Source organism: Microtus oregoni, unplaced genomic scaffold (genome assembly GCF_018167655.1).
Source record: "Microtus oregoni isolate MIOR12 unplaced genomic scaffold, Mior012 000086F_ref0000336, whole genome shotgun sequence".
Classification (NCBI taxonomy): Eukaryota; Metazoa; Chordata; class Mammalia; order Rodentia; family Cricetidae; genus Microtus; species Microtus oregoni.
The window spans coordinates 2,856,306-2,873,813 of NW_024544552.1; the positions used below are offsets into that span (position 1 = coordinate 2,856,306).

At 43.0% G+C, this 17,508-nt stretch overlaps 1 protein-coding gene across 2 annotated transcripts; it reads right to left on the reverse strand.

Moving 5' to 3' along the window:
* Positions 1 to 1,440: 1,440 nt before the first annotated feature.
* On the reverse strand, positions 1,441 to 9,532 carry Pex19 (peroxisomal biogenesis factor 19). Of its 2 annotated transcripts, XM_041643548.1 has the most exons (8): positions 9,442 to 9,532; positions 7,796 to 7,905; positions 7,005 to 7,170; positions 6,135 to 6,220; positions 5,806 to 5,967; positions 3,086 to 3,262; positions 2,660 to 2,704; positions 1,441 to 2,504 (listed from the first exon to the last, which is right to left on the reverse strand). In XM_041643548.1, the coding sequence occupies exons 1-8, from the start codon at positions 9,509 to 9,511 to the stop codon at positions 2,421 to 2,423; spliced, it is 900 nt and encodes a 299-aa protein (XP_041499482.1). In that variant the 5' UTR covers positions 9,512 to 9,532; the 3' UTR covers positions 1,441 to 2,420. The 2 variants fall into 2 exon arrangements, with proteins under 2 accessions (XP_041499482.1, XP_041499483.1); XM_041643549.1 differs by lacking the exon at positions 7,796 to 7,905 and having other exon boundaries at positions 9,442 to 9,519.
* Positions 9,533 to 17,508: the final 7,976 nt, after the last annotated feature.

The window sequence follows — 17,508 nt, forward strand, 5'->3', positions numbered from 1 at the left end:
TAGCTTTGGCTGGCCTTGAACTCCCAGAGATCTACCTGCCTCTACCAAGTGCTGGAATTAAAGGCCCACGCCACCACCACCCGACCTCTGCCTTATTTTTTTTTAATTTTTATTTATTTATTATACATACAGTGTTCTATCTGCACGTATGCTTGCATGCCAGAAGAGGGCTTATAGATGGTTGTTTGCCACCATGTGGTTGCTGGGAACCATTCTTCTTTGACCTCGAATTTGAAGGTCTTATTTCTATTTCTTGGTTGTCTATCTGTCCTGTTCATAGATCACCTGGGCTCTATTAGCAATCTCCACTCAGGCTGTTTCCCTGTAGAAAAGCTTCCATTTTGCTTTAAAAGGTAAGTGCTGCATTTGCTTTCCAAAGGAACACAGTGAATTTTTCAGTTCAACAGCAAACACTGCATGTCCACTTCCTGAATCCTTTTTGTACGTTTTTGTCTTACCTGCCATGTCTACTTAATGTGGGACAGTGGTTAAGAGCTATTTGCTCTTTTAGAAAGCGGGAGTTCAGTTCCCAGCACCCACATCTGGTGGCTCGCAACTACTCCTAACTCCAGTGCAGGGGATCAGAGGCCCAACACACATACACACAAACAGATTAACAATAAACCTTAAGAGGTTTTTATGTCAGATGTTTTAATTTTTTTTTTTTTTAATGTGGGCCATTTTCTACAAACTCCCCAAGCTTCCCAACAGCCTAGTTCTAGTCTTTGGGACATGAAAGCATGTCCTAGGGTCATAGGAAAAAGATATTATCATACACCTTGTAAAAATTTGATTGTTTCATGAATCCATCTATCCATTCAGAATTTTGTTACCCGAACACACAGAATTTTGGAAGAGAAGCTCTTGTGAACTTTGAGGACAGTTTAAATATTTAAACGCTGATTAGTTCTCACAGGCTATTTGCAAGCATGTTTCCTCCCACAGAATGTGTGGGATGTGGGATCTTTAAGAGTGACTTTAACCCAGGGGTCAGGGAGGATGTGTCAAAGTAACTCAAATGATAAATGTGAATTTGTTCTTGCAAAAGTTATTTTCCACGGGAGTGGATATGATCAAAATACATTTCATACATGTATAAAATTCCCAAAGAATTAATAAAAACATATATTTTAAAAGTTATTTTCCAAGTGAACCAGGACAGCTAGGTGGGCTAAAAGGAATATCCATAAAATATATGGCAACCATGGTCCTTAGACTTACTGAGGTCACTTAACGCTAGGTAATTTAGAAAACATGTTAACAATATATCATTAACATCAACTATAATGTAAGAAGTTAAGACTGAACTACCAAGAAGATGAAGACAGTATCCTTTTACCAAAGGAAGGGCAGTGTGAGCTGGAGGGCAGGGTCATGGTACAGCCTAGCACGTATTATACTATTATACAGAACTATCGATTAGGACAAACAACCGACACATGCACTCAGAATGTTTATTAGATACTGTCCCCTGGGGCTCGCAGGAAAAGAGACTCAGGCTACATCCCTTTCCCAAACACCTTCCTGAACCAAGGAGTCTAGGGAATCTGATATCATCAAGTAAACCAGAATGTATCTGGGTAGAAGGGCCATTCATTTACCAGATCTGACACTACAATTATGTGTTGGCCAGGGAAGGGAAGGGTCTAGTGAGAATGGTACAGGTACTAGATGAAAGGAAACAAGATTGGCCTTCATTAATCACAACATTGGTTCAGAGGGGCTGGAATAAATAAAAATCTAAAGAGAGGAGGTAAGAGGACAGCCAGTCAGCAAAGGAAGGTCAAGAGCTCGGTTCACCCAAATCAGAGTGCTGTATAAAGAACCAGGGTAGCAACTTGAGTTCTCAGGAGGAAAGGGGAACTAAGGGCACAGCACCTAGGGACAGAAAAAACCTAGGGCTTCACTTCCATCCTGACCACAGGTAAGTGCAAAAGTCCTTTCCCTTCAGAGAGTTCAAAATGAAGGCAAGGAGATGTGCTGCCAAACCTACAGCCCCTGGGCAGGCTACATTTCTCCCCATCCCAGAGGCTCCGCCTAATAGAAACACAAAGTCTTAGGACTCAGCTCCTGTTCCCCAGATCCAAGACAGGAAGTAGAAACAAGGCACGAAGTCCCTGGGAATAAAGGGGAACATGAGTACAGCCATATATAACAATATTTCTAGGACCGGGAAGGAGATGCCCCGAAAATTAATAGGCAATTAATTGGCCTATTTCTAACAACAGAACTCATGATGGAGTAAGGCTCACAGAAATGCCTACAGAACAGACCCTCAGCTGGTATGGCACAGTCTTGAATGGGATGTAGTGTGGGGCAGCCAGCTCCCAGAGACAACACTTCTGCCTCAGTTCCCAATGGTTCTGCTGACTCCAGATGTTCCCCATGGCTGGGACTCAAGGAAGAAAGCGAGCTGTGTTTCACATGACCAGACACTGTTCGCCATTGGCACCTGGTGGGCCCGATAGATTGAGGGTATCCAGGTCAAAGTTGAGGCCAGGAGGCTGGAGAAGAGATGAAGCAACTGAGAAAACCACTCATATTTCAGGTCAGAGCTTCTGAAGGCCCATCCCTAGCAGCCACAGTTATCACCTTATGTAGATTAACTGGGTGTTACTGGAGTCTGCAAACTGGGTTAAATTGTGAAAGGCATACTCACCATCTCCCCAGCCAGCTCTTTTGGAGGATGGCCTAAGTCCTGTAACTAGAAAATAAAAATATGAGATAATAAATAAATATCACAGGGGAAAAAAACACAAAAAAGTAACAAAAGGAATCTGATTTGTGATCTGGATTTCTTTTTTTTTTTGAGACAGGGTTTCTCTGTGTAACAGCCCTGGCTGTCCTAGAACTAGTAGACCAAGCTGGCCTCGAACTCACAGAGATCCACCTGCCTCTGCCTCCCAAGTGCTGGGATTGAAGGCATGTGCCGCCACCACCCGTCATGATCTGATTTCTTCTGACCATGGTATATAGATTTTTTATGCTCCCTGCACACAGGTTTAGTTGTATAGCACCCTTTCCAGACATCTCTTCCATTCAACACCAAAGTGGACAGCACCAGGATGGCAGTGAAAGGTCTTACCTGCTGCATAAGATCTAGCACCGTCTCAAAACGAGCCCTGTGAGTAGCCTCGCTCTCCGTGGGTGTCTCTGCCTCAAACTGCTCACATATTTTGCCCATGACCCTGTGCTGCTCCTGATACTTTTCAAACTGCTCTGGAGGAATAGATTCCTGGTGACTCTGCAACCATTCCGGATACTAAGGAAAGAGAGGGAATGGGTGGAAAAGAATTAAGTGAACAAGGAGAGAAGGGGCTTAGAATGTGAAGAGAAGAGGACAAAAAGGAAAGAAGGCTAAGTAAGCAAGTTCACTGTGGAAAAGACAAAGTACGGTGACTCCACCTGGATATACTAGTATTTATGGTAACTGCAGATTAGTAAACTCTGTCTGTGAAAAGCAAGATAGTAATCATTTTATTTAGGCTCTGATGATTGTTCTAGTTTCATTCCTGTGACAAAACAACAAAAACAATTTGGGGAGGAAAGGGTTTATTTTATTTCATCTGATACTTCCAGGTAACAGTCCATCACTGAAGGCAGGAACTCAAGCAGAGACCATGGAGGAATACTGCCTACTGGCTTACTTTCTTCTTTGATTTTTTAGCTTTCTCATATAGTCTAGGTACCATCTGCCTAGAGACGGTACCACCCACAGTGAGCTATGCCCTTCCACACCAACCATCAATCAAGGCAATTCCTCATACACATGGTCATAGTCCAATCTAATCTGGGCAATCCCCCAACTAGACCCCCTCAAATGACTCTGGGCTATGTAAACTTGACAGTTGCAGCTAGCTAGAACATGGGTCACATGTGGTCTCTGTTGAACATTGTTCTCTGTTGTTTTTTAGATTTATTTTTACTTTTTATGTATTAGTAGTATATTACCTGTATGTATCTGTACCATGTGTATACATGCCGCACTTGAAGGTCAGAGAAAGGGGTGTCAGATCACCTAGAACTACAGTTACAGATGGTTATGAGCTACCATGTTAGTGCTGGGAGCCAAACTGGGACCTCTGCAAGACCAGCGAGTACTCTTTAACAAGCCCCAGCTAGCTGGGGTTTTGGTGGGGGGCAAGGGTGGCATACGCCTTTAATCCCAGCATTTGGGAGGCAGAGGCAGGCATATCTCTGCAAGTTAGAGGCCAGAGTGAGTTCTAGAACAGCCAGGGCTGTCACACAGAGAAACCATGTCTCGAAAAGCAAACAAACAAACAACAAATAAAACCACACGAACACACAGAAACAAGCCCCCCTCTGCTGGCAGGGTTTCTCTGTCCTGGAAACTAGCTCTTATAGACCAGATTGGTCCCGAACTCACACAGATCCGCCTGCCTCTGCCTTCCGAGTGCTGGGATTAGGCATGCACCATCACCAGCAGGCTTAAATTCTATTTGTTTGTTTGGTTTTTTATTTATTTATTTATTTATTTATTTATTTATTTATTTATTATGTATGCAATATTCTGTCTGTGTGTATGCCTGCAGGCCAGAAGAGGGCACCAGATCTCATTACAGATGGTTGTGAGCCACCATGTGGTTGCCGGGAATTGAACTCAGGACCTTTGGAAGAGCAGGCAATGCTCTTAACCACTGAGCCATCTCTCCAGCCCCCTATTTGTTTGTTTTTTATATGAATGTTCTGCCTGCTTGTATGGCTGTGCACCATGTGTCTGGTGCTCTCGGAAACTGGAAGAGGACATCAAACCCCCTGGAACTGGAGCCACAGTCCATTCTGAGCTGCCATGTGGGTTCTGGAAATTGAACCTAGGTCCACTGGAAGAGCAGTCAGTGATCTTTTTTTTTTTTGGGTGGCGGGGAAGGGATTTGGTTTTTCGAGACAGGGTTTCTTTGTGTTAACAGTCCTGGCTGTCCTGGAACTCACTTTGTAGACCAGACTAGCCTCAAATTCACTGAGATCTGTCTGCCTCTGCCTTCTGAGTACTGGGATTAAAGGTGTGCACCACCATCACCTGGTGGAAGTCAGTGCTCTTAACTGTTGAATCTCTCTCCAGTCCTGTTGTTTTTAAACTTAAAAATACAAAAACCGGGGCTGGGAAGATGGCTCAGTGGTTAAGAAAACATACTGCTCTTGCAAAGGACCCCAATTCAAGTTCAATAGCCAGCACTCATGTTAGGTTGCTCACTGCCAGCTGTAACTCTAGTTGGAGGGTGATCTGATGCCTGTGGCCTCCATAGGCACCTGAACTCATGTACGCACATGTGTGCACACCCACACACAAACCCCTAATTAAAAGTAAGTATTTTTAAAAGAATGTAAAAAATACTCTTCGAGTTGGACTTAGGCTATGTTACCCACTTCCCACTCAGGCACATGCTGTCCTGTAATGCTACAGAGCTTCTATTTCTCTACCTCATTTCTCTAGTGAAATGATAAGCTTTTTAAGAGGGACCATCACTTCAACTACTCTCAAACTGTTCACAGTACCAGCACAAACTAATAAAGTTAGAGATACAAGAAGGAGCGGACCGGTTAGACTCACAGTCTTGAACTAATTTACAGAAAACTAAAGCCGAAGAATTTGCCCCAGCATGGACGAACAATCAGATAGATCACCTATGTACCTTTATTCTCAATAACTTCTTCTACCTCCAACAAAGTTTGAAAAAAGTACTTGTATACTCAAATTACACTTTTATTATGCACAGTCTGAGCAAAGTAGCCCACAAGTTGAGATAATGAAAACAGAAGAAGAGGCAGAAGTGGAAATTCACAAACCTTTTCCGTGATCTCCTTCAGGGACGGGTACAGCACATCCTTAGAGAGCAGGTTCTGCATGATACTCTGCATGATGGGGAAGATGTTCCCCTCCCCATCCCCTTCATCCATGCCCAGTCCTTCCATGGCTTTGGTGAGCTCCTCTTCAGACATGCCTGAGTTCTAGACAAGACCAAGGAGAGGTGAACAGTTTACACTGTACTTTCATTTGGGTGGAAAAAACTATCTAGATGTGCCTGTAACAACAATTAAGGCAGGGTCAGAGTCGGGGAGATCCCCTAGAGCGTCTCTTTGTGAGACTGCCCAGGAGCACCTGGGAGTGGAAGTACCTGAAGGTCAGTGGCATTTTTGGCTAGCCCACTTAATGTCTCCTTTAGGCAAGAAGTAAATTCTTGTTGAGAGTTTGCATCACTGCCTAGGAGAGACGAAAAGAACCAGGATTACCTAGGATGTTAACTGCCAACTTGTCCAGACTGACCTACTTACTAGTCTAGACAGAAAACATTTATTGTCAAACTACTACCACTTCAAAATCTTAACTAGTCTTTGGTCACCTTCATGGTTATGCCATAAATCTATATAATGTGTTAACAGCTCTCCACAGTAACACTCGCAACCCTGGCCTTTAAAACGGTTGGTTTGGAATAATCTTATGTATTTATGTACTTTTTTTTTTTAAATATTTATTTATTTATTATGTATACAATGTTCTGTCTGTGTGTATGTCTGCAGGCCAGAAGAGGGCACCAGACCTCATTCCAGATGGTTGTGAGCCACCATGTGGTTGCTGGGAATTGAACTCAGGACCTTTGGAAGAGCAGGCAATGCTCTTAACCACTGAGCCATCTCTCCAGCCCCCATTTATGTACTTTTGAGACAAGGTCTCATTATGTAGTTCTAGCTGTTCTGGAACTTACTAGGTAGATGAGGCTGGCCTGGAACTCAGAGATCCACCTGCCTCTGCCTCTCAATGGTTAAAGGAATACACTATTATACCTGGCTGAAATAATCTTTTTTTTATTATTACTTTCCAAAATATCTTAACCATTTCTTTCAGTAAGCAAGATGCCCACACCTCTTTCTCCTGCCTTGTCCCACACTCCATGGCTGTGACATTATGACTGTCAGTAATTTCACAATCCTGGTATTCTCAGCAATAAAGTGGTCTGTCCAGTATTTTTTGTTTGGGGTTTCCTCACCCACTCTCCCAGCTGCCTCTGAGAGCTTTTGGAACTGTTCCACCAGGTGGGGCTCTTCTTCTGCCAGCTCCTTCATTGCCTTCTCAAACTCTGCAGTTGCTTGGGAAGCCAGCTCACTGTCAAACAGTTCCTGGAAAAATTTCTCTTGGGAGGCGAAGAGTGCATCCTGCAGGGAAGAAATGGACAAAATTCACCTCTTGCAGCACCACCCTGAGTCTAGCCTCCTATAGGAGCTCAGGTTGCGGTTTTGGAAAACAAAACACCTCCCCGACAAACACCTCTACTGAACATTCTACATGTCTCTTCTTAGGGGGCCTCAGGCAAAGAAGCTGGCCACTGAAGGAACAGTATGAGGTAGCATACAAATCCAACCACTTAAAACTGCTCTTTTCTAGCCGGGCGGTGGTGGCGCACGCCTTTAATCCCAGCACTTGGGAGGCAAAGGCAGGCGGATCTCTGTGAGTTCGAGACCAGCCTGGTCTACAAGAGCTAGTTCCAGGACAGGCTCCAAAACCACAGAGAAACCCTGTCTCGAAAAACCAAAAAAAAACCAACAACAACAACAAAAAAAAAACAAAAAAAAAACACTGCTCTTTTCTCAAGCTACTTCCTTGCTATCCCTCAATATAACCCCAGGTCCTTGTTTCACAAGAACTGAGGCGTGGAGGAACACTCAGCAGTGTGAGGCAAAGGTATCCTCCCAACCCCCTTCTGGACCACAGGGAACTGTCCCACCCCAGGTCTGAGCTCCATGCCCACACCCCCCTCCCATAAGGGGGTGGAACTTATACTTTGGCCGTGTCTCCTGGCGATCTCTTCTGGGGCCCTGATGCATCAGGGGCCGAGGTGGTAGGAGGGGGTGCTGGGGAGGGTTTGGCTTTATCGAAATCATCAAGAGCACCTTTGGAAACAAGAGACATGATGGGTATGTTGGGGATGGGTAAGGCTAGACAGCTGTGTTTTCCGTGCCAATTCTCAGGAAAACAATCATATAAAATGCCAGCTTTCCTGAATTCACTCTCTTATCTTGGCGTCTCCCCTGCCTGGTCCACGGATCAACAGGTTTCCTACCACCCTTGGGAATCACCTAACTTACTGTGACCAATTGGGAAAACAAACAAAAAACTTTTACATAGAACCCGTGTTCATCTCAGAACTAGGAGGGAAGGGTTAAATACGCCATGAAGAGAAATCTCTATATGCATACAATAAAATTCCCTAAAAGTCCCACCCAGTTATCTAACATGAATAGTGGGGAGAGAGACTTATTTCTTTGGACTCACTCTGAGGCCTGAAAGGCAAGAACCTCTCATAAGAAAGCACAGGATAGCCCACTCAGCATTGTACGGGCCCTACTACTACCACAAACTCCACACATTCTATAGGAGGGCAGCAAATTCTTAAATTCTGTTCCAATTTAGTTCTCCCTCGGCAAGCGCCTACAGGTTCCCTTGGCCTGATGTGCAGTAACCCTTGGCCAATCCAGTCACTTGGCACGCCTCCCCAGATCTGCTCATTTTATGCCGGCCTACGGCCTACCTCGCTGTGACTGAGCAACAGATAAAAGGTTCACCTCTGCCCTGAAAAGCTTGCCAGGACCCAGTGAAAGGGCACTGGCCTCATTCTGAGCAGGAAACCAGAGTGGAGGGCAAGAGCAAGCAAGCGAGAAACATCCACCATCATTTCAGGAAGATGAAGTGTTCTCCCCCCAGGGCTGGCTTACTCTCAGTTTCTCCAAGGGATGAAAAAGGATGTTAGGCATGGTGGTGCCCTTTTGGTAGTGGGTCAGAAAATCACAAGTTCAAAACCATCCTTGAGTCTGAGGGCTAGCTTCGTCTACATGAGACAGTCTCTCAAGCCAAGAATAACTTTAGGGGTGGTTTCCTTGAACTGCTGACACGAAAGAACTAAGGGCCTGGTAAAATCTTAGGAAAGACTGTGAGGTAAAAGGATTTAGGAAAGATACTTTGATACGATCATGGACATAAGGACTCTTGGAGTTAAAGGTTATTCTGTCAGTGCTGCTGCTTACAGGAGAGGAGACTTCAGTAATTTACTAAAGCCGGTCCTGGTGGCTCCTGCCCTGCGCAGCACTCCCAGAGGCAGGGAGGCTCGGGAGTTCAAGGCCAGGCAGTGCGACGTACAGGGTGAGATCCTGCCTCAAAACCAGCAAGAAAGTTTGGGGAGGGGTTGGGCCGTGAAACATCTCATTACAGTTAGTTTTCTCCTCCGCAGGGAGATTTGCGGTCTGGGCTGGTCGGTGGCCAAGGTGACACCTAGCTCCTGCTAATGAGGAGGGCCGGGGTCGAAGTCAGACCACCTCACCCGCCAACCCCTGGAGAGATTCTCCCGCTCCTCCCCGAAATCTCAAGCTCATTTAACCCCTAATGGGTCCTCGTCCCCGACCGCTCTGGCCTTTCCCATCATGGGCTCTTACTTTCCAGAAGCTCCTCCAGTTCCCGGTCCGCTTCGACCCCAACATCGCAACCTTCCTCAGCGGCCGCCATCTTGCTGCCTCCGACTTTCCGTAGGAGGTGGAACCACTAAAGCCACCACCTGTCCCGCCCCTAACCCCGCCCCCAAGACTTGTGCAGCCAATGAAACCATTCTACTGTGCAGGACCGCCATTTTTAAAGGGACAGGAAACCGTGGGTTTGTTTTTCTTTTTGTTCTGGAAATCTACCTAGGCCCTTATTCCTATTAAATTATCACTCCACCCCTGGAGCTACACAGCCGCAGCAGTTGAACTTGGCCTAGAACTTGAGCAGGCTGTTCTAGAAATCGGGCTCCTCCGGTCTCTATTTCCCAAATGCTTGACCCACCAGGCCCAGCTAGATGTGGGAGTCGAGATGGGGGGGGGGCTGAAGAAGTGAGAGGATTTATTTGCTTCCTTGTTTGTTTACTTTCCGTTTCACACAGAACTTTTAGTCTGGAGAGGTTTTGTTTTCCTATTTACACCAGAAAGCTCAGCTAAATCTGGAGCTATACATCTAGTGGCGCGCATTTTTTTAGGCTGAGACAGAATTGCTAAATTGAGGCAATCTTGGTTTCACCCCCCAGAGCCTGCATGGTAGGAGACCTCCACGTGTGCTCGTATACAAACACAAAATAGATAAACGGATTAGCAAATCTATTTTTAGCACGTAGCGAGCATCTACTGATGTATACAATCTTATTCTGAGAACAATAAAATATGCAAATAAATCACTTGGTCCTGCCTGTAAGGGTTAATTTGAGGTAGAATTAGAAACATAGGTGGTAATTAATAGAATTAAAACAGACTCAAAAACAAACAATTCTTTCTCTGTGGTCTTTTTCTTTTGTGTGTGCATTTGTTTTGTTTTATTTTATCAAGATGGGGTTTCTCTGTCTAGCGCTGGCTGTGCTGGAAGACCAGAGTGGCATGGAACTAACAGAGATTGCCCGCTTCTGCCTCCAGAGTGCTGGGACTAAAGGCGTGAGCTTTCTGTTCTTACTATTGATATTCCTAGCCTCCTAACTCAACGCTGATTTACCGCAACTACTCTTTCTGACTTCCTAATATATAATGAATACTGACAAAACGGTATTTTATAGAACCCCTTTCCCTTTCTTGCTTGCTTGATGGGGCTCGTTTAGCCCAGGCTTGCCTAGAACTCCTCATCCTATTGCCTACACGCCAAGTACTAGGAATACAGATATGCACTACCATGCCCTTTTCTGCTCATAGCATTCTTTTCATATCAATCTTATTGAAGGAGTTAATGGCTCTCCCCTGATTATTGATTGATTAACTTCAGATTTTTTACTTACAATTATTTCATATATATCCATTCTTATTTCCTCAGTTACACAAGTGACAAGAAGCAAAGATTGTCAACTTTGTTCACAAAACTCATTTTAGAATGTTTGAGTACAATTTTGTAATTTCATTTGTAAGATTATTTTTTGAAAAAAGACCTTTTGCAGAGGCAGGTGAATCTCTAAAAAAATATTATTTTCCTAAAAATAGGGGCTGCTTAGATTACTTGAAGGTTACAGTTGGGTTTACTTTTTTATTGAGAAAGAGATTTTGATAAAATTATTTTAGGTATCAAAAAAAAAGTCTTTTTGCCAGGTCAGGTGGTGGCACATGCCTTTAGTCCCAGCACCTGGGAGGCAGAGGCAGGCAGATCTCAGTGAGTTTGAGGCCAGCCTGGTCCAGAAAGTGAGTTCCAGGACAGTCTGAACTGTTACACAGAAAAACTCTGTCTTGAAAAACAAAACAAAAAAATAATAATAAATAGGGCTGTAGAGATGGCTCAGAGGTTAAGAAACTGGCTGCTCTCCCAGAGGTCCTGAGTTCAATTCCCAGCAACCATATGGTGGCTCACAACCATCTGTAATGAGATCTGGTGCCCTCTTCTGGCATATAGGTAAAGAACACTGTATACATAATAAATATTTATTTTAAAAATAAGACCTTTTATTTTATTTATTTATTTTTTTAAAGACAGGGTCTAACTTTGTCTAGCCTAGAACTCACAAAGATCTGCCTGCCAAGACTTACAATATATTTTTAAATATATTTGTGTGTGCGTGCATATCTGCATTTGGGTGTGTGTATGTGAGTGTACTTACTCTCAGGGACAAGAGGTGGCAAATCCTCTGGAGCTAGAGATTTAGGAAGTTACGAGCCACCAGATGTGGGTGCTGGGAACTGAACTTGAGTCCTCTGCAAGAGCAATATTTGTTCTTAACTGCTAAGTCATCTCTGTAACTCCAAGATGTCAAATTTTTGAGACAGGGTGTCACTCTTTAGGCAAGGCTAGCCTTGAACTTGAGACAATTGTTCTGCCTTAGCCTTCCAAGATTTTTTTTTCCTTCCAAGAATTTGAGTTACAGGTGTGAACCAGCATGCCTGAGTGTTGCCTGTACTTGCAGGAAGGATGTTTAAAACTTGAGAAAACATTTCCATAGTATAGAGATTTTTGAGAAAGCAGTCTTAGTTTGAGGTCCTGTGCTCTTTGAAGCAGGTGTTCCTCTTGTAGTGCAGTCTCAGGAGCACTTCCTCCACCCATATAATGTGTGTTAAAGTTTATTTGTTGCAGCAATGTTAATAATTGCAAGCGGTTGCAAATAACCCAGATACTTTGAGAGACTTTCATAACTTATAATAAAATATGCAATGAGAAAAATGAAATACATGTATAGAGCTAGTTCCAGGACAGGCTCGAAAGCCACAGAGAAACCCTGTCTCGAAAAACAACAAAAAAAAAACTTTAAAATGTGTCAAATGAACAAAAAAATAACAAAGAATATTAAGTTTCTGTCATGTATAAAAGGGAAGTGGGGAAAACAAACGTATATCTGCTCATAAATATAAGCCAATTGGCAACCAACTGGAAACTAGTTACCTGTTTGGGGAAAGGTGATAGAAACTGAGTGGTCAGGAAAAAAGGTACACAAGATAAACTTGTCATAATATAGTTGTTTTTAAAACACAATTTAAAAATATTTATTTTGCTTGAGTGTGTATGTAGGTGGGCGTACACACTATGATGCTTATATAGAGATTATAGGACAACTTGGAGGATCTAGTTCTCTCCTTCCACTGTGTGGATTTCTGGGATTAAACTCAGGTTGTGGGGCTTGACCTCAAGTGCCCTTACTTTCTAGGCCATTTCACTGGCCTGACAGCATAGTTCTAAATATTGGTGTGTGAACTACATGATTAAAGGAAAAATAGATTTAATATGGATTAAATAAAAAAAATGAGTAATTCCAGCACCCAGGAAGTGGAAGCTGGAAGATTAAAAGTTCAAGGTTGGGTCTGGAGAGATAGCTCAGGGGTTAAGAGCACTGGCTGCTCTTCCAGAGGTCTTGAGTTCAATTCCCAGCAACCACGTGGTGGCTCACACCATCTATAACAGGATCTGATGCCCTCTTCTGGCATGCAGAGCATCCATACATAAAATACAAATAAATAAAAAAAGTTCAAGGTTGCAGAGCGGTGGTGGTGCAGGCCTTTGAGTCCAGCACTAGGGAGGCAGAGGCAGGGGGATCTCCGAGTTCCAGTCTAGCTCCAGAACAGCCAGAGAAACCCTGTGTTGAGAAAAGACAAAAACAAAACAAAAAGTTTAAGGTTATTCTTGGCAATACAGTTCAAGACCTGTCTCAAGAAACAACACAAAGAAACTGTTAAATACTTTGTACATCTTTTTCCTGTGGATATAGATAACTTAGTAGTAGAAGGCTTGCCTATCATGAGCAAACCTGGGATCAATACCCAGTAACTAATTGAACAAAATTTCTACATTTATCAAGTTTTTGAGAAAGTTGTGTGCTACCATATGTAGTGCTAGAAACTAAGTCCAGGATCCTGTACATACTAAGCCAGCACTCTACAATGGAGCATTTCCAGCTGTGTGTTTATATACAGCTACATATGGGTTTTCATGTGAGTGCAGGTGCTCATAAAGGTCAAAACAAAACACTGACTCGCCTGGAGCTGGAGTCCTCAACCACCTTGCCTGGGTGATCAGAACTGAACCCAGGAACTCTGGAAGAACAATATGCCAGTAATCAGGCATCTGTACTGGCCTGCCCTTGAGGTCCTGACAGGACACGTCCTTAGCTGCAGCCACTAAGAACATCTTCTGTGTACATTTGCTATGCTCCCTTTTAAAACGTGAGCCTTGCCCACCTCCCCTCATTTTTCCTCCCATCTGTTCCTCTGTTTCTGCTTCTCTGCTTGTCTCTGTCTCTTCCCCAACTTCTCTGCCTGTTATAGAAGGTTGCTTGTTTGTTCCCAGCTGCTCAGCCCCGAAATAATCACATAGAAACCATATTATTTGCAATACTGTTTGACCAATAGCTTAAAGCATATTTGTGGCTAACTCATATCTTAAATTAACCCATCTCCATCAATCTGTGTATTGCCACGAGGTTTACAGGTAAAGTTCCGGCATCTGTCTCTGGCAGGGCACATGGCTTCTCCTTCTGACTCTGCCTCCTTTCTCCCAGCATTCAGTTTAGTTTTCCCTGCCTAGCTCTGCTCTGTCCTGCTCTGCAGTAGGCTCAAAGCAGTTTCCTTATTAATCAATGGTATTCAAAGCATACAGAGGGGAATCCCACATCACCTCCCTTTTTATGTTTAAATAAAAAGTAAGGCTTGAACTTTAACATAGTAAAATTACATAGAACAGGTATCAAGCAAGAATTACAGTTAGAATATTTATATCTACTTTATCTTTTATCATAACTAAGGAAAACTATATATTCTTCAACTCCATCAAAGACTCCAGAAGGATATAATATTACCTAAGTAAACAGGAAGGGTATTGTAAACAACTTCAAAAAACTCTAGAATCGACAGAGACATCTCACTGCCTGAACAGTCACCCAAAGTTCTTCTATATTGTTGGAGCATCCATCTTCAGCCTATAGGCCCATAGTATCCAGCAGACTTTTCCACAAAGTAGGAAATTTGAAGATCTGCTCTGCCTTGTAATGGTAAAGTTCATCAGTTGATTTCTTCTATTTCCTACAGAATGTCTGGCAGATTCTTTCATGTAGCAGGAACCCTGAAGGACCATCTCATCTTTAGGCAAGTTCAGCAGTCATTTTTCTGTGGGTCCTGAATGTCCAGTTCATACAGCATAATATCAAGCAGTCCAGGTGAGAGTAGTTTCTTGTCCAAATGACTAACCAACTCCATAAGGAGCCTCTTCGATGTTCATCTTCCTCTTGAAGTAATTTGGTGCTTCCAGGAGCACATGTGTCTTACTGTCATGAAAAGTCCTAAGTTCTTTTTTTTTTTTTTCGAGATAGGGTTTCCCTGTGGCTTTGGAGCCTGTCCTGGAACTAGCTCTGTAGTAATATGAGCGGCGGGGCTGCATCCCCAACACCCCGGCAGCCTGGCTAGCTTATGCTCCGAAATAACAACACACAAACTGTATTCATTTAAACACTGCTTGGCCCTTTAGCTCTAGCCCTTACAGGCTAATTCTCACATCCCGATCAACCCATCTCTAATAATCTGTGAGCACCAGTCTTACCGGGAAAGGTTCAGCATGTCTAACCTGGCGGCTTGCTTCATCGCATGTGTCTGCCCGGGAGAGCGGAGCATGGCATCTCTCTGAGGCGTCTGCTCCCGAGAGGAGAGCTGTGGAGTCTGAGCTCACTTCCTCTTCCTCCCAGCGTTCTGTTCTGTTTACTCCTCCCACCTATCTTCTAACCAATGAGGGCCAAGTAGTTTCTTTTTATGTAACCAATGACCTTTCTCCATCATAGCTCTGTAGACCAGGCTGGTCTCGAACTCACAGAGATCCGCCTGCATCTGCCTCCTGAGTGCTGGGATTAAAGGCGTGCGCCACCATCGACCGGCTAACTCCTAAATTCTTAAAACATTTTAAATGTCGTATTCTGTAGTCTTTGAAAGGTTTGAAGAATGCCTATCCATCTGAAATATATCTCTGCACATCTGGAAAATGTAACTAACATGACTATAAGCTTGACTATTAGAGATTATTATCTATTAACCTATATTTCTTAATTATACATTACATTTTTAGATGAGCTGCACAAACACAATATCTTAATCAAGAGCATATATATATATATATATATATATGTATATATATACACAAAATTGACCTTAAATTTGTATCAATAGATCAAGATCCATACCAATGCAAATCTCTATATCATATTCCCCTTTAAAATGTAAAGGAACATTTATAAACAATATTTGGTAATATGGGCATAGTTCTTCTCCAAACTGCTTCCTGCTTTATGTTGGGCAAAGTTATTTGTTTGGGGGGTATTCAAGGTGACCTTTCAGGGGCTCTTGGTCCATCAAACCACATTAGTCTGGAAGGATTCCATAGGTTCTCATCCTCTGTGGAAACAAAAAAAAAGAACTTCTTTTCCAAAGCAACATATCCTTAGACCCAAATTTTGAAGTCAAGATACCTTTAGAGTATATATGCTGGTTTAGTTTAACAGTATGTACAATGAAATGTCTCTCTGTACTTAGCTCATTCACAATCAAAAAATTCAAAGAAAACACAATAATATACATAATCTAGACTCTCTGTGTATATTCCATCTTTACATGACTTATATTTTTCTTACTCTATTATTTTTTCTACAAGTTTAATATTTATTTTATTATCTTTACTCCTTTAATCTATGACTGCCTGTATTCTTTTATATTACATTTATTCTCTCTCATTTTTTCTTCTCTCCCAAGTGTATGTACATTTTTAAAACACTGTGTCTCATTTAAAGGTCTTTATATCTGAATATGTCCTTGTTGCCTATCTGTAATCCTTTCTTGACCAGGATGGCTTCTGTAAATGCTAAACAGCTAGGCTGCTCTGGACCAGGATGGCTTCTGTAAATGCTAAACAGCTCGGCTGCTCTGTCTTTTTGCTTCACTCAGTCCAACATGGTGGAGCAGAGGTCTGTTTAGAGCCAGCCATGCTCACAGCCCCATTTTCAGGTACATAGCATGTCTATGTTGCCATTAAGCAAGTTGTAGCACTCCACTCACAAACCCTATTTAAATGCCCCATAGCTGGACCTCGTCAGAGTTTGTACTGGCAACAAGGCCCATGAAGCCACCATTTAAAAAACGAGCGGCTTTTTTTTTTTCTGCTACTACTGAATCAGTAAGACCTCTCTTAAAGGAGCTGCAGCATGCCGCCAGCAGCTGGGTTACCAAGAAGCCATGCTTAACACTGTTCTTTTGCACCTAGAATTACTTTCTAAGCTTTCTGAGGTTTTACCAGGATATAGTCGATGACAGTGCGCCAATTTGTAGTATGAGGCTGCTTGTTTGTTTCCGGCTGCTCAGTACTGAAATAATCACACAGAAACCATATTATTTGCAATACTATTTGGCCAATAGCTTAAACGTATTTCTGGCTAACTCATATCTTAAATTAACCCATCTCCATTAATCTGTGTATCGCCACAAGGCTGTGTCTTACCTGGGTAAAGTTCCAGCATATGTCTCCAGCAGGACTACATGGCTTCTCTCTGACCCTGCCTTCTTTCTCCCAGCATTCAGTTTAGTTTCCCCCACCTAGCTCTGTTCTATCCTATCAGATCAAGCTAGTTTCTTTATTAACCAATGGTATTCATAGCATACAGAGGAGAATCCCACATCACCTGCCTCTCTCCTCTTCTGCCACTTCTGAAACTAGAAGCTGGTCCCCTACTCTTCCCCCTTTTTATGTTCCCTTTCCCTAAATTAAAAAAAAAAAAAAACAACAGGGCTGGAGAGATGGCGCAGAGATTAAGAGCACTGGCTGCTCTTCCAGAGGTCTTGAGTTCAACTCCCAGCAACCACATGGTGCTCACAATATCTATAATGAGATCCGGTGCCCTCTTCTGGCAAAATTAATTAAAAAAATAAAAAACCTCCATGTGAGCTCTACCATGTGGCATCTCTCTCTTGTGCTTTTTAAATCACAACACAATACTTGCTCTTAACTGCCGAGCCACCTCTCTAATCTATTTTGAGATAGGGTAGTCC

Bases quoted from the DNA above. Each gene is read 5' to 3' on its own strand.
- Pex19 (XM_041643548.1), bottom strand. From the start codon at position 9,511: ATGGCGGCCGCTGAGGAAGGTTGCGATGTTGGGGTCGAAGCGGACCGG. The intron at 7,171-7,795 runs GTATAAGTTCCA...TCTTCCCTGCAG, and splicing joins CGCCAGGAGACACGGCCAAA to GATGCACTCTTCGCCTCCCA. The intron at 5,968-6,134 runs GTACTTCCACTC...GGTCTTGTCTAG, and splicing joins AAAATGCCACTGACCTTCAG to AACTCAGGCATGTCTGAAGA.